The sequence below is a fragment of the Sinocyclocheilus grahami genome, unplaced genomic scaffold (genome assembly GCF_001515645.1).
Source record: "Sinocyclocheilus grahami isolate Dianchi unplaced genomic scaffold, SAMN03320097.WGS_v1.1 scaffold509.1, whole genome shotgun sequence".
In the NCBI taxonomy this organism is placed as follows: Eukaryota; Metazoa; Chordata; class Actinopteri; order Cypriniformes; family Cyprinidae; genus Sinocyclocheilus; species Sinocyclocheilus grahami.
The window spans coordinates 725,087-742,969 of NW_015505688.1; the positions used below are offsets into that span (position 1 = coordinate 725,087).

Consider the following 17,883-nt stretch of genomic DNA (forward strand, 5'->3'; position numbering starts at 1 on the left):
GGCTGGTTAATCTGTCTCTGAATAAATGTGGAGGTGAATACTGATTTGACAATTTCAGATGAGGCTGTTTCCCTGTAGATTTAGCCTTTCAGAAGTGTGTGTGTGTGTGTGTGTGTGTGTGAGAGAGCAGTCGCCACGCTTCTCAGGGATGACGTGAAGGTGAAGCAGCACATGCTCTCGATGCAGAGAACATTATTACACACAAACAACCTTGAATAGCTGCCAAAGTTTTTCACAAATGGAAAGCTGAAGTTATTAGGTCTAAAAGCAAAGGCGCATGCAGGGCTGCTTAATCTCTCTGTGCCGTAAAAGATCTATAAAGAGTTTATTGAAGTGTATACATTTATTTGTTAAAATATTTATTATTATTAATTATTGATCTTAAATCATTGTGTCAGTGTGTTCAGAATGGACTATCATCTCTGTTTATACACATAATGTACAGAATATTGTGTATTAGCTGCTATTTTACAAATACTGTAGTATATGAAACAGCTTGTAACTATAAATGTTTCAAACTTTTTTTTAGGGATGCACGATATATCGGCCACCATATCGGTATCGGCCGATAAATGCAAATTTTTTCTGTTATCGGTATCGGCCCAATAAGAAAATTTGGCCGATATCTTAAAGCCGATAAATAATGCATTATTTCCTTCAGAGACACTTCAGATGCGCGCTGTTTGTTTGCAGCCTTTTGTGCAATTGTACGTTGTAATATTGTGTTTATTTAATGTATATCTGATTTATCTCATATAGAATGCGTTTGGTTAAGTTAAAAGAGCGCTTCAGTTTACCAGTGATAAACTCAAACAGCAGTGCACAACATTAATAACTATGATTGGGAATGTCATGTATATAACATTCTAATGAGAAAATTATTATAATAAAACGTTGTGAATTCTATGCTACATGGTCATACTTTTCATTCAGTGGCTTCTAGTTCTAGTTAGTTAGAATAAACAGTTTTTAAATAGAATCTCCTAAATAAACAGAACTGTAAAAAGAACTGTTTTCATGTAGGTTTCCCTAAACGCACCTCCCATGTTCCATTGGCCTGAAAAACAAATAGCCCCGCCCTAATCTTATGCCATTGGCTGAGTGTGTTGCTGTGTCAACCTGGGGTATGTTTCCCAAAAGCATCATTAGCCAAGTATAGTCGCAATTTACCAACATAGTTCAACAATTCCCGAAACCATAGTTCAAGCAAACATTTGCAAACAGCATCTCAAACTTACATTGTTAGGACTACAGCATATATATATATATATATATATATGTGTGTCAAAGAAGTTAAGATGTCCGCATCAAAAGAAATGGACAAAAGTGATTTTATGTCCATAGAAAGCACATTAAATGCAAGTAAAGTGTCTACATTTAAGGTTTCAAATAAGTTTTTGAAGAATAAAATGTCAAAATTTGATTGAAATAATGTTCCATTGTCATTCAGTGATTTTAGCATGGTGATGGATATGACAATGTTAATGTATTTGGTCTTGGCGGAATAGATCTACTACGCTGCTGCTGCTGCTGAATTGCTGCTGCTGTTGGTTATTGCTGTAGTTGTAGCTTATTGCTGCTGCTGCAAGCAAGTACAGGAACTTGCTACTGCCAATGCATATGGCGATACGGTGGCATGAGTATTTAAGACATACTGCTGCACAAATAGCATATAAGATAACCCCCCAACAAAGCTGGAAGAAGAAAACAAAACAATTAAATATGTATGCTGCTGCTATACAATAATCTACTTAAAATCATTCCTATAAGGCAGAAGGAACATAAAAGATAAAACCCCCCAAAACAAGCAGATCTATTGCCAAGACACATGTACTGCTGCTGCTTCGGAGAGCCGTGAGATCGTATGTTTGGTATCTATGTGAGCCTGGGCCGGCTTTGCCGAATGGCTTAACGCTAGTGAACTATTGCTGTGTGTACCTGATCGGTTGACCAGTAGTGATCTGAGTTAAAAGTGTTTCTGGGCTAATGGAGCCCAGATAAATTAACTAGTGACTTAACAATGTGAACCTGGGTGCTGTACCCTTAGGTTTATTTAACTAATGACCTAAATAACTATGTGTGTCTGAGCCAGTAACTCAAACTTACCTAGGTAGAAACGCACACTATGTGTATCATTAACAAACAGGAATCACACTGTAGGCTGATAGATGAAGTAACCCCCAGCAACCACCTGACTCAGGCTCCGGCGGCCTGAGCAAATAGTTTTAAATTTGTCATTCAAGAGTTGTATATATATATATATATATATATATATATATATTTATTTTATTCATTTTTTTTTTTTTACGTTCATTAACATTACTGCAATGTAATTACTTACCTTTAACTTATTAATAAGCTAACAAAATATTTGGCGAAAGAATAAATCACTGTACACACTGTAGTTGTGGTGTCATATGCCCAGGACTAATTCTGCCTCAAAAGCAGCTGCTCATTTATTTTGATAATTTAAAATAGTTATATTGCATATTAAGAACAATAATGTTTGCATTGTATGAACACATCATTGCTAAATGCATGGCTCGTTCCAAGATGGTCTTAAGCAAGACACTACTGTGACTTAATTTAAATGCAGTTGTCTGCTTTTATATTAATTGTTCAAATTTAAATTTGCAACATAGAAATGCTGTGCATGCTGCTGCTGAGAAAAATCTCGACGAATGAATGCTTATGCAAGCTGCTGCTACTGCACAAGAGACTATACTGCAGAGAGCTCCATTAATTAGGCATATGAGTAGCTAGGCGAATGCCTATTTTACTCTAACATGGTGTCTACGCCAGATGCGAGCGGCACAACATGACAGTCAATAGACCCGATACGATAGGTAAAGCTGTCCGCGATGTATGCAGTGCGACAATACCAACGCAACAAAACTTCTGCTACTGCTGCTATTGATAATATTCACTAACATTTCAATACAGAGTTGAAGTACATGCTGTTGCTGTTAATGATATTCACAATGTTGTAGTAGGAATTTATTGTGCGAGCTGTTGCGGTTGTAATATTTAAGCAGAAATTGCAAAGCATAATCTACTGCTGCTGCACGAAACCTGCTGTAAGCCCTGTTGAATAAGCAATTACCCTCCATGAGTTATCACTAAAATTTCATGCAACTAAAGCGCTTTCTGCTGCCGCTGCTATATTAGCAACAATAATATGACTTGTTATGCATGATGCTGCTAATATTATTTCTAACCTTGCATCTGAATTTGCTATGCATGCTATAACATTTTTTAACATTGCGATCTGAATAGCTATGCATACTGCTGCACAAAAATACTTAGAAGTGCTACTGCCCCGTTTTAAATAAACAAACACAACCAATTAATGCTTATTTTGTAAATTAAATCTTGTTGAATTTAATAGTAAAGTAATAAAATGCCTATTTCACCTAAAAAGTTCCCTACCATCCAAGTGTTATCTTATCACTGAAATTACATGCAACTAAATGTACTTTCTGCTGCCGCTGCTATGTTAGCAATGATAATTGGATTGCCATGCAGACTGCTGCTAATATTTCTAACATTGCATCTGAATTTTGCCATGCGTGCTGCTATTAAAATTCACTAAACTAGCGATCTGGATAGCTATGCATACTGCTGCTACAGCTGCACAAAAGTACTTAGAATTGCTATTAGCGTCTTTATTAACAAGCAAACGCAATCAAACAGTGCCTATTTCGCTTTGAAGAGTTCACAAAATCTACTGTAAGCCCTGTTAAATAAGAAAAGAAATAAAATGCCTATTTCACTTTAAAGAGTTACTTACCCCATGCGTTATCACTGAAATTTCAAGCAACTAAAATACTTTTTGCTGCCGCTGCTATATTAGCAACAATAATTTGACTTCCTGCTGCTAATATTATTTTTAACATTGCATATGAATTTGCCATGCATGCTGCTGCTATTAAATTCGCTACATGCGATCTGAATAACTATGCATACTGCTGCTACAGCTGCACAAAGGTACTTAGAATTGCTAAGCCCCTTTTAAATAAATGAAACGCATCCATTTATAGTCACTGAAACTTCAGCAATTGTAAGTCGCTTTGGATAAAAGCATCTGCAAAATAAATAAATGTAAACTACGGTCTACCATACTGCTGCCACAACTAAACGCATAATTTGATTTGCTATGCATACTGCTATAATTAGCTAATAACGCAATCTGAAATTCTATGGATACTGCTGCTACACTCCATGAAAGTACTAGAATTGCTGTAGCCCAGCCATGCATTATCACTGAAATTTCATGCAACCAGATACTTTCTGCTGCCGCTGCTATAAACAACAGTAATAATTTAACTTGATTTGCTATGCATACTGCTATTAACAATTTGCTAATAACGCATTCTATGATACTGCTGCTACACTCCATGAAAGTACTAGAATTGCTGTAGCCCAGCCATGCATTATCACTGAAATTTCATGCAACCAGATACTTTCTGCTGCCGCTGCTATAAACAACAGTAATAATTTAACTTGATTTGCTATGCATACTGCTATTAACAATTTGCTAATAACGCATTCTATGATACTGCTGCTACACTCCATGAAAGTACTAGAATTGCTGTAGCCCAGCCATGCATTATCACTGAAATTTCATGCAACCAGATACTTTCTGCTGCCGCTGCTATAAACAACAGTAATAATTTAACTTGATTTGCTATGCATACTGCTATTAACAATTTGCTAATAACGCATTCTATGATACTGCTGCTACACTCCATGAAAGTACTAAAAGCCCAAATGAACACACAAATAGTAAATTCCAGTTTAAGAGTGTCCTACTATTAGCTACATTGTACATGGGCTACTGATTGGAAATGATTTATTAGTAGTAGTATCTTTATATTTAAACGAATTCATGATTAATTATCTTTAAACTATCACTAAACGTGACTTTTATAATAAACTCTTCACTATCGCTGAACCGAGGTAACGAGTGAAATAGAGATGTGGCCCCTTTAAGAATGAGCACTCCCTCTTCTGAGTGCATTGCAATGCGGCACGAGTACACATATAAGCAGGTATATTATTTTCTGCTGCTCAATAAGTTGTTATGGATAGGAAAGTCTGTTGACAGTATGATGTTTATGAAATACAGTTATACGGGTTCACCTTGACTTAAAACCGTGAACAACTGTGAAACGCCAACTGCAAACCGACCCCACTAGTGAGGTAAATGAACGCCCACAGAAGATATTAAAAACATTGGCGATTTCGGGCAAATAAGGTAATCCCCAATTCACTTTACTGTTCTAAATCCACGACGCTTGACGTTGTATTCTCACATACATGAACTAGGAAAACTGCTTGCTGCTGCTGCTAATGCTACTGCTGTTATATGAACAATACATGCTTAGTAATTACTCCTCACGCGAATAACCTGCACGTAGTTTTACAACGTTTATGTTTTCTAGTTTAAAAATGTAAATCTGACACAATACAATAACACAACACTAACACAACAATGCACTGAAATCATAGTGAAGACCATTTACTTATCTTAGCGGTTTAGTTTCAGAGAAACTCTGAAAGTGCGCTGTAGGAATCTCAAGTGAATGCTAGCCAGCCATATAAGCAGGCAGTAAGCTCATTGGCTGCATATGCAGCATGAACCAATCAGCATGTGCCAAGTCATTTAACTCTCTGAATATCATTGGTTACATTAACAACCCATCTAGAGTCGCCATCTAGAGTTTCATGACTGAACTATATATTTATGTAAAAATTCAAACAACATGCTTATTCTGACCTGTGCATATTAAAATATATAAAAGAATAAGTGAGCATATTAGATTTTATTGGGTTTTAAATGAGTAAAAAAATTCTTACTGACAAACGGGCAAAACCTAGGATAGTGGCACATTTTTTTAAAAAATTTAAAATAACTCATTAGTATTTGGGGTGAAAGTAATTAGTTTTTTAATATGTCATAAATCGATTTTTGTTGCAAATATGCCTGACAAGATTGTTACGCTGAATGACATTTTAGTGGGTGTCTTCTGTAAATCAGGGGAAAATGTATATTTAATTTTTGCTCAGAAAAACAAAAACAAAAATACAATTACATTAAACAGAAAACTTTTTAATTTTTTTGTTTTATTTGAAAAACAATTTAAAGCAGTATTGTTTTATGCTTAAACCCTTTTACGTCTTTGCCCCATAAATGAAAAGTGTCCCTTTCCTGCACACATGACAAAGGATACAAAAAATACAAAAAGTGTTTTTTAATTCCAATGTTAAAAAAAACAATTAATATTAAAGTAATTGTTGTACCGCAATCCATTTTCAGACCTGCCAACTTTGGGCAAAATTTTTAAATTCCAAATTGCACCACTTTGCATTGGACACTGAACATTTTTTTACTTGATTAATTTTTTAATTGGCATTCAGAGCATAGTGATTAGTTAGTCTCTTCTTTTGCTGTTTAGTAGGTGAGACCCCCAGCTCTTGCAGTTAGACGCACTGCAATTCACACCTGAGACCTTGTTACACCTTGTAACATCTTGTAACACTAACGAGTCACATGACAATGGGGAGAGAAAATGGCTAATTGAGCCCAGTTTGGATATTTTCACTTAGGGGTGTACTCACTTTTGTGGCCAGCGGTTTAGACATTAATGACTGTGTGTTGAGTTATTTTGAGGGGACAGCAAATTTACACTGTTATACAAGCTGTACACTCACTACTTTACATTGTAGCAAAGTGTCATTTCTTCAGTGTTGTCACATGAAAAGATATAATAAAATATTTACAAAAATGTGAGAGGGTGTACTCACTTCTGTGAGATACTGTATATGTATGTTTTGGCCTTAGAAAAACAAGTGTCTATACTTGTCAGGGACATCAGGCTACGAATGGCTTATTTACTGTATATGTTTCTGCATATAAGACTGCAATTGCAATACTGAGAAAGTATTTAAATATTTAAAACAAAAATTACACACCTCACCTTTAACATTTGTCAGGTCAGGTCAAGTCAAGAACAATGAATGTGGGATACAGTAACTATAGTGAACTCTGTTCTCTGTATGCCGCTGGTTTTGGCACACTACTACAGACACAGAGTAGTATGGCTGTATGCTGTATGGAACAAAACCACATTTTCATGCCCATGAAAAGACAGTAAAAACTGATCTGGGGGATGAAATGGATCAGTGGAGGCCGTCAGATCAGAGCTGATGTGTTTTGACATCTGGAGAGGCAGGATGTTTCTGTGCGAGATACTGTCTGTGTGGCTGATGTTGGACAGTGATTCATAATGTATAAAAACAGATGTCTCTTCTATTATAGATTACCAAAAACGAGCTGATTTACTGGCTGTGTGTTCGCCCTAAGCAGCAGAAATGACCACATCAGTTCCTCTGTGACCTAAACAGTTTTGAAAAATTTAATTAGAGGCCAATAAAAATGCTGCTATAGAAAAAACAACATCCTTCTTCCTGAATCTGATCTAATTTCATTTTATGAATTGAATTAATCTCATGTTTTAAGAAAAATTTTATAATTTATGTAGAATATTTGCTGCACCACCTTAGTAGAAGAGCCTTGAATCGTTAATATGAAAATGTAATTACTCACAGAGCGCCCTTTCCTTTTGATTTCATTAAATGTTTTTTTGCCCTTCATCATTCCTCCCTCGAGTTCCTTGTTTAAATCTTTGTTGAAAGTGTAAATCCATGTGAGTTTTGATTTTTCCCTTCAGTCCAGAGTGCCCACAAATCCTCCCTCAGGGGTGAACGTGTTTCAGCTGACGTTATTAGTCTCGTTTGGTTGATAGTCATGAATCTGCTTTGCTCGTTTCAGGTAAAATGTTCAAGTCATTAGACTTGCCGTTGATCGTGGAGTTTATGCTAATGTTCTACAAAGACAAGCCCATTGATTGGCTGTTGGACCACATCATGTGGGTGAAGGTGTGCAATCCAGAAAAAGATGCGGTAAGAATTATACATCTCTCTTTTTCTATAGTTATTCTTCTTATTCTTATTCTTATTATTTTATTTATTGCTCGTTCATTATATGAATCATTATTTTTGTCTCTCTCCTTCACATATGCGTAAAGATTTGAATAATTATTAGCCGATGCAAGTCATAGCTATGTGTTGGTGTAGATGTTTCTCCTTGATATGCATATTTTTATTGCAACCATCATAGCTATCTCAACAAACAAATCATGCCCTAAATAAAAAATATATAAAAAAGAATCGCAATTGCATCACCATCATTTCAGGAAGTGAAGTCTATAAGAATAAGTCATGTCTCTTGTTTTTTGTCACTTTATCTCATGTTTTATTAGGTTTGTTGGAAATTTGGTTACACTTTATTTTAAGGTGTCTTTGTTATGGTGTAATTATACATTTAAGTACTGAGTAACATTAATTAACTACATGTACTTACTATATGGTCAAGGTTAGGATTAGGGTTTGGCTTGCATGTAATTAAGCATAATTAATTGTTATTATAATAGTAAGTACATGTAACATGTGTAACAAGGACACCTTAAAATAAAGTGTTACCCAAATTTTTGACTGTGATGTTCCAATAGCAAACATATAGGAATATCAGCAATAAAATATCTTTCTAATGACTACCTTGTTGTATCATGACCTTGAGGGATGAGGCAAGTATGTGAATTAATCATCTTAAATATGGTGCAAGTTAACAACACTTTAAGAAACTCTTTTTCTTCCAGAAATGGACTTAGCATTTTGAAATCAAACCTGGTTGATTAAGGCCATGTTAACACCATATGCTGCAACATATGGTTGTCATCCTCTTTTTCAGACAGCAGTATTATCCAACAACACAATTTACATTAAATACAAATAGTGCAAATCAAACAGAATTAAAAAACTGTTGTTAAATGGATAGTTCACCCAAAAAAATTTTTTTTTTAATTCAAATCATTTACTTACCATCATGCTCCAAACTCATAAGGCTTTTCTTCATCTTGAAACACAAATAAAGATATTTTAATGAAACCCGAGAGATTTCTGCCTCTCCATTGAAAGTCCATTACACTAAAACTTTCACACTTCAAAAAGTAAACATTGATCATCACACATACTGTTACGGTGTACCTACGGTGAGGAGTGAGGAACAAGAACAATTTGCAAAATTCCAGGGATTTTTGGAAAGTTTACGGAAATTTACCGGAAATTTTTCACCCCTTTGCAACTCTACTTACACCAGCTCTGCAGTCTAAAGGTATCAGAACATAATTCATACGCCCCACAGAGATAATTCAAATCATTTACTTACCATCATGCTCCAAACTCATAAGGCTTTTCTTCATCTTGAAACACAAATAAAGATATTTTAATGAAACCCGAGAGATTTCTGCCTCTCCATTGAAAGTCCATTACACTAAAACTTTCACGCTTCAAAAAGTAAACATTGATCATCACACATACTGTTACGGTGTACCTACGGTGAGGAGTGAGGAACAAGAAAAATATGCAAAATTCCAGGGATTTTTGGAAAGTTTACGGAAATTTACCGGAAATTTTTCACCCCTTTGCAACTCTACTTACACCAGCTCTGCAGTCTAAAGGTATCAGAACATAATTCATACGCCCCACAGAGATTAGACCGTATACAACAGGGGAAAAGCCTGTTGACTGTGATTTAATAAGAATTGTAAGATGTTAATGCATCTCCAGTTTCTAATATGTCAGTTTCTAATATGTCTCTAAGTGCTATGTGGCCAGATTGATCAATGGATAATTTGTTTCTGATCTGAGACTTCTGTTTAAAGTGTACATAGTTTTATAATGTATATAAATGTTCTTTGTGTCCCACAGAAACATTGTGACAGGCAGAAAGCAAACCTACGCATCCGCTTTAAACCGTCTCTCTTCCAGCACGTTGGAACACACTCTTCCCTCGCTGGAAAGATCCAGAAACTCAAGGTGATCTTTTACCAAATTTATTTATGTGTGAGGTGTTTTTTATATTTATACACTACCAGTCAAAAATTTTTGAACAGTAAGATTTTTTTATGTTTTTTAAAAAAGTCTCTTCTGCTCACCAAGCCTGCATTTATTTGATGCAAAATACAGCAAAAGCAGTAATGTGAAATATTTTTAATTTTTAAAATAACTGCTTTCTATTTGAATATATTTTAAAATGTAATTTATTCCTGTGATTTCAAAGCCGATTTCTTTGATGTATAGAAAGATCAGAAGCACACCATTTGTCTGAAATATAAATCTTTTGTAAAATTATAAATGTCTTTATCATCACTTTTGATCAGTTTAAAGCATCCTTTCTTTTTCATTTCTAGAATTTATTTCCCCAAAAAATATATATATACTGACTCCAAGCTTTTGAATGGTATAGTGTATAATGTTACAAAGGCTTTTTATTTCAGATAAATGCTGATCTTTGTATCTTTCTATTCATCAAAGAGTCCTGAAAAAAAATTAACTCAACTGTTTTAAATATTAATAATAATAAATGTTTTTTGAGCAGCAAATATTAGAATGATTTCTGAAGGATCATGTGAGACTGAAGACTGAAGTAATGATGCTGAAAATTAATCTTTAAAATCACAGGAATAAATTATACTTTAAAATATATTCAAATAGAAAGCAGTTATTTTAAATAGTAAAAATATTTCACATTACTGCTTTTGCTGTATTTTGCATCAAATAAATGCAGGCTTGGTGAGCAGAAGAGATTTTTTGAAAATCTAAAAATGCACAAAGTACCCTGAGGGGTAGGTTTAGGGGTAGGGTTGGTGTAGGGCAATAGAATATAGGGTCTGTACAGTAGAAAAACCATTACGCCTATGGAGAGTCCCCACAAGGGGATGGCTGACCAGACGTGTGTGTGTGTGTGTGTGTGTGTGTGTGTGTGTGTGGGATTTTTTTATACATTTGTAACCCTCCAGCAGAGTAGTCTGCCTCAGGACTGTGTTCATTTCTCTTCATATTGTCCAAATTGCAAATCACAGTATCCAGAAGGCAGCTGATAAGAGCTCATATCCTAATCAATCAGCATGTGTCCCTGCTCCGTCTTTATTCTTTCCAAATGAAGAATTACCGTGGTGACGAGTGCTCGTATGACCCGCCCGTTCTGTGTGGTATTGATTTTTGTTGTCGGCTGGTGAATACATCTGATGGTCCGGTTCCTGAGGGCCCTGCTCACTGCATTCTTACCCCTGCGTTTATCATAATACCTGTCTGTTATTCTTTGTCTCTAGTCATTTGTTTTCTTCATGTTTATCATCCTTTGGTGTGTTTTGGCACTATGGGTTTTGGTCTGAAGTCTGTTTGACGTTAGATTTCAGTTTGTTTGGTTGGTGTGAAAGCTGTTTCGGTGTGCACACACACACCACACTCAAGTCTGCTTAAAAATGGAGGCCTGGGTTTGCAATTGGTATTTAAACTGCTAAACTGACACCATTTAGGCATTTCTTTAGTGGATAGTTAAAATATGTACTAATTAATACTTTTGTGTAAGTTGAAGCATTCATACTGATAAATTTGAGAATTCATTTTTCTTTTGTTTTGCCTTCCCGCCCACACTAAAACGGCTCAGGTTTTGTTTTGCCGTGTGGATAGATAAGGTAACACTTTACAATAAAGTATCATTTGTTAACATTAGTTAATGTGAACATGTTAGTTCACAGTGTAGATATAAATGTAGAAGTGACCATTAACTAAGATCAATAAATGCTGTAGAAATATTTTTAAGTTTTAGTTCAATTTAACTAATGTAGTTCTTCAGTCTTCATGTTACATTCCAGCAAAGATGTCAAATAAATTTACTAGCAATTGTTGTTTCATGGCAAAAAAAAAAAAAAAAAGAAGAGATTAATTGATTTTTAGACCATACATGGAGTTATGATTTGGACACACCAGTGATATTTTGGGTGGGCTATTTTGGTAATGAAATACTAATGCCAGAGTAATGGCGAGATAACTTTATTAAGTCTGGTCTCTGTCATCTCAGTGAGATTTTATAATGGACGAGCAACTTTTGGAAACTGCTAGTGTGGACTGAGAGTGTTATGAAATGAAAACACAATTTTTGAATTTACTCTGATTAATGTGGACATAGCCTGAAAGTCTGGGTCACAGACAATAAAATATAACCATAACAGGCATTTGAAAGGTTGTAAAATAAAATAATGAATGCATGACACTTTTAATGTAACATCATATAGCAACCATAAAAAAGTTTGAAATCTTTTAGTTTGACATAAAGTGCCTGTATTTGAAGAATTTTCCAGACGCTGTTTATGTAGCCCTTCTATCTTTATTTGGTCAGGATAAGGACTTCGGAAAGCAGACGTTGCATAAAGGTCACGCTAACCCGCTAGCTGAGGTCACCACCAGTCTGAAGACGTACCAGCATTTCACACTGGAGAAGGCCTATCTGGGAGAGGATTTCTTCTGGGCATTCACACCTGTGGCGGGAGACTTCATACGCATCCGCTTCTTCACACCTGTCCGAGTAGAGAGGTACATACAGTCAGAGATTCTCAGATAATACCACATGATTCTCTCTGTTACGCCTTCATGAATACCAACATGCTTTCACAAACAAACAGTAGACTCAATGATTATGCTGCCCTCTAAGATGCCATCTTTTAGCCAAAAAGACAGCACTGAATATGTCCTGTGCAGAGAAGACAGTCCCAGAATGCCTTGCGATAAGATCACATGAAAAATTCAAGTAGAGATACCTTACAGAGAAAATGACTCCATTGCAAGTTACAACTCACCAAATCCAGTACTACTTGAGGAAAAGTCATATAGAGTATCTGACTTTAACAGTACTTAAGTATTTTACTCGAACTGAATTTAGGCTCAAAGAAGCACTAGTCCTCAACACCTATTCAACACCGATATTCACGTTAAAAATGCTCAATTAAATGGTCAAATCCTCTTTGCACTGGACGTGCTGGTTTCTGCCTCATCACTGTCTGCATCCATGCCCTATAAAACACCTGTGATTCAGCAACTAGCTGCTAATGCACTCACATTCATGTAAAGTTGCCTCATTGACATGTTTGGGTGCGCACAAGATCTCGTACCTTCAATAAACTGCTGTAGAAAAAGTTAGCTGTCATGCACCTCATGGAGTAAAGAGTACATGGTATACTTATTCAAAAATCAAGTCAAGTAGAGAGTAAAAGTTGCTAATGTCTTTGATACTCAGCCAAATTTCAAAGTAGCCAAAAAGTACAGTAACTAATTACATTTACTCAAATATGTTACACTGTGTTCATTTACACGTGAGCATCTCTTGATCCAGTGTTTTTAGCGTCTCAGTTCACAGTAAATACAGAGTCCATCTCTGCATTTGACAACGCAACATGCGCTAAATTCACTCAATTACACGTTTGATTAAATAGCAACATTTGGTGTACAGAAGTTTACAGCATTTTACTAATATTCTGCTCCAATAAAAGCTTGAGTATTTAAAGACGTAAATATTAGCTTTGTAACTTTATTGTATTGTAATTATCAGTTATACTATTATTATAATTATCAGTTATTCATTTTTATTTTAACAGTACAATTGTCATTTACAGTTATATACAGTATTTCTGTCTTATAAAATGATAATTATAAATATTTCAAACATAATTATTATTGTTGTTATTTTTAGTATTCTATTTGATTGTGGTCTTAAAACACTAGTGTGAATGTAAAGTGGACTGAGACACTATCACAATTATAATCTTACTGAAAACTAATTTATTTGTTTACTTGCGTGTCATGTAACCATTAACCAACATCAGAGAATTGTGAATGTGTCATTAATTATTGAAATATTAATGTAAATTCTCGGCTGAGACAAAAAAACGTTTGGGTGTTTCAAACAAGTCAGTTATGAGGTTTCATATGTTTACTTTGGAAGGTTGCAGCCAATGAATGAAGCAGAAAGCATGTAGTCTGTTTTATAATAGAGCTCGTCTCGCAGTCTTTCCCATCACGCTGACTCAAAGCAGCTGGATAATGCATCAGTCGTCATGAGGCACAGTCATCCGTACATTTTTAACCCTAATGGAAAGTCCGTGCATAATTCAGGCTTAATTGAGAGCTAATAGTGCTCAGTCTGAATGAGAGCTTTTGACATTCACTCACTGGCTTCCGTCATGCTACAGGAGTCACCGTTTAACAAGCGCAGGTGTTCTTTTACACTGTACACATGTATTTATAGAGAGAAATCTGCCAGTGTCTGTGATTGCTCATGCTTCAGTGATCTATAGAGGAGAAAGAAAATTGTTTTTGGACACTTAAATATGTATGAAAGTCATTGCATTAGATGACATTTTATCAGGCGTCATCTGTGCTCAAATGCTACTGGTGTTTTTTGAGCTGTATTTGTAGATACTTTTATTCAGATTTTAATGTAACAACAAAATGAAGATATTGCATTAAGGTTTCACAACCACAAAGTGTCACAAAGTTATACACAACATCTGTTGATTTATTATTTCAAATGTATGTATGAAAGTATGTTTGTCATTCTTTATATTTTCCATAATTCAAAAACATTCAGACATTTAGTGTGACGCTACCATTCAGAAGTGTGGGCTCAGTAAGAATTCTTTTAAGAAATGAATTATTTTATTTAGCAAGAATGCATTAAATTGATCAAAAGAAGCAATAAAAGCATTTATAATGTTGCAAGATTTCGGTTTCAAATAATTGTTATTGTTCTTTCTATTTATCAAAGAATCCTTTAAAAAGTGATGGTTTCCACATTGATAATCAGAAATGTTACTCAAGCAGCAAATCAGCATATTAGAATGATTTCTGAAGATCATGTGACACTGAAGACTGGAGTAATGATGCTGGAAATTCAGCTGCGCATCACAGGAATAAATTCTATTTTAAAGTATATTACAATAGAAAATAGGTATTTTAAATTGTGATATATTTTACAATATTACTGTTTTTACTGTATTTTTGATCAAATAAATACAGCCTTTGTGAGCATAAGAGACTTCTTTCAAAAACATTAAAAAAATATTACCGACCCCAAACTTTTGAATGGTTGTGTAAATGTCTAAATACTTTTTGGGGCCACTGTGTGTTGCAGGGTCTATAAATAACTACATGATGAGATGATATATGAGGAAACATCTGCGGTATAGTTCTTTTGCGTTGTACTCCTTATGTATGGAATTGATAAGATTGATAGTTTGGATGATGTGTGTGTGTTTGTGTCTGTGTCTGTGACTGTGTCTCTGTGTGTCTCTGTGTGTGTGTGTGTGTGTGTGTGTAGATATTTCTTCCGCAGTGGAAACATCGAGCACCCTGGAGACAAGCTCTTCAACACTACGGTGGAGGTTCTTCCTTTTGACGTGAGTCTGTCATTGTGTGCAGATGAACACTAGCAGTGTGTTTGTTGAAGGATCGCTGCTGTTTGATTGTGTGTTTCCCTCTGGGCTTCACTGCAGCCTCCATAAACACCTCACAGATCTGTGCTGAAACACTGTCTCAGCAAGCTCAAGACTTCAGTCAGTGTTGAAAATATACTGCCGTCACAAACACTTTTTGGCATGGTTTCTGTTTGAGCAGAAGTCAAGAACTGAGAATCTATCATAGATGGCTTAGAACCTATTTAAATGTGCAACATCACTATTATTATTGCCCGTATTTATGGTTAAGGGTTTGTTAAACGTGCCGTGTAACTTGTGCCACACTACAGACATGACTTATATCTCAAATCATGCTTGCAGGTGGACAACATCATTGCAACCGCAGAGAGCACCATAGCTCGATTTTTTTAAAGGTCCGATTTCCTCTTGCGAAGTTCTTCTTAGTTCTTCACTCAGGAGTAAACAGAAGTTAGAAAGAGCAGAGCAACTGTTACTAAAGATTTGCTGTCTATTCAGCAAAAATATTCAGCAAATATTATGTAATCATCATGGACCAGTGGCAGTTCCGAGGTGGCATGAAGTTTCAACAAACTAACTTTGTTTTGGCCAAATTTAGTTTGAATGTATTCAGGACCTCAAGGCACTGAAAAAGTATAAGTCCAAGATAGTGGATGAAGAAAGAGTCATGTTGATTAACTTGAAAAAAAAATTAGATCAGATCATGGCCTTCTGTTGTCAGATCATTTTTAACAATGAAGCTAAATGTGTGTTAATGTTCAGCTTGAATTCACAAAAATGAAATGAACATAAGTAGGCCTGTCACAAACTTTTTGATCGCAGTTCTTTGATCTAATTGCATTTGCTGTGCGGTATAGAGAAGCAGAGGAGTCATAAGCTGACAGGGAGTCATATTTCAGCACCACATTGATCCCGCTCCAAATGATACCAGACAGGCTCAGCACAATTGCTTGCGTTAAATTCAAAAAGCAAAAGTTTCAAGAGTTACCTTCATCGAAAAACACTCTAGTTTTACTGTGATTTAACATCCATGCCATGCCAAACATTCTTGGTTCTTAGAGTTTCACACACATCTAGGCTCAGCAAGAGTTGAGTCACTTATTTTAGTTCTGCTATAGTTAACTAAAACTAAAAAAAAACAGCATCAGACAGTGAGAGTTCAGGGAAAGCAGTGGAGATCAAGATATACTTGTGTTTTATGAGCTAATGGAACTGTACTGACACAGGGTAATAAAATGTGACCTGCTGTGTGTGTGTGCGGTCGGTGTGGAGGAGATATTTTCTCCCGGGGCAGAGCAGGAGAGGGGTGGCACTGTGATTTAAGATTACAGCCGGAAACGGACGTTCACCGCAAGATTAATAGCAGGATTTTCTAAGAGCGAGAGCCTGTCGCCCTGTAATATCTCTCGTCCTCTCGCTGATTTCTGCTTCTCTTCCCTGCTACCGGGTTGCTATATCTCTCTTTTCTCCTCATTTCCGTCTTTCTAAAGCTCCCTTTAGGGACATTTCTGGAATTCTACCGTTACCGTATACAGGAAATTAGCAGGGAATGCCCTGGAGGAAAGAGTATCTGTGGTCTGTTTTATGCTGTTAATGCAGTTTGGGGAAATTAGAGCGATGCTCTGCTGGGGTTTTGAACATATTTGTCTTCTATTGGGTCATATCACTGAGTTTCAGTCCAAGAAGAAGCCTCGTAAGAGCCGTTTCAGAAGTTACAGTTGCCAGGGATGCAGACACAACATGTACACCCCATATCTAGTGCTGTTTGCTCACACGGGAACAACTGTTACGTTACAACAATGGTGCTACAGAGCTTCCTCTGTAAATGTCAGCTTGTGGCTACAGTTAATGCTTCTTTCATGCTTTAATTATTTTTGCTGTCAGTTTTATTTTATCTTGACAGAAAAGCACAAACACAAATTGGTTCAATATATCTCTATCAGAAGATTCTCTGCCAAAACTGAAATTTTTAATAATGGAATATCGGCTCAGATCTCGCAAAACTCTGCAGTTCCACTCACTTTCATAAACTGTTCATTCATATAGAGATATTGCATGCAGCAGAATAAAGGGCACTGGTTTCTTACTGGCCCACGTCAAAAGAGTTCACGTTAAAGTCTCTCTGGATATGGCTGGGGTCCCTCCTTCCATATTAGACTATGGGAATGTTTCTAATAAAAAAATTAACTCAATTTAATTCCAGAAATATCTATTGACCTTAAGCTGCTTGCACTGCATAGCTTAATGCACAGATCCAAATTTTTGACCATATCCAATTTTTTTTCTGTTTATATTTACTTAAGACGTGACTTGTATCCGATATCCGTGTTTACATTATTCTTTTCCCAAACTAGAATGATTCTATTTGTGGTCACTTTCAGCAACACATTTGACCCTCGGGTTTTAAATAGCAGTATATAAAAAGGTTCTACTATTTAGGACTGTGATTATCAAGGACTTGTGTTATGTGTATGTACTCTAGCAAAGATTT

General features: G+C 35.8%; 1 protein-coding gene across 1 annotated transcript in view; it reads left to right on the forward strand.

The window, feature by feature from the left end:
* The window catches only part of mgat4b (alpha-1,3-mannosyl-glycoprotein 4-beta-N-acetylglucosaminyltransferase B), a 146,648-nt gene that overhangs the window by 124,883 nt on the left and 3,882 nt on the right, over nt 1-17,883 (forward strand). The window contains exons 9-12 of the mRNA XM_016237254.1: nt 7,835-7,965; nt 9,832-9,939; nt 12,305-12,498; nt 15,278-15,356. Of these exons, the coding sequence (XP_016092740.1) occupies nt 7,835-7,965; nt 9,832-9,939; nt 12,305-12,498; nt 15,278-15,356 (512 nt within the window). The remainder of the gene's footprint in view (nt 1-7,834; nt 7,966-9,831; nt 9,940-12,304; nt 12,499-15,277; nt 15,357-17,883) is intronic.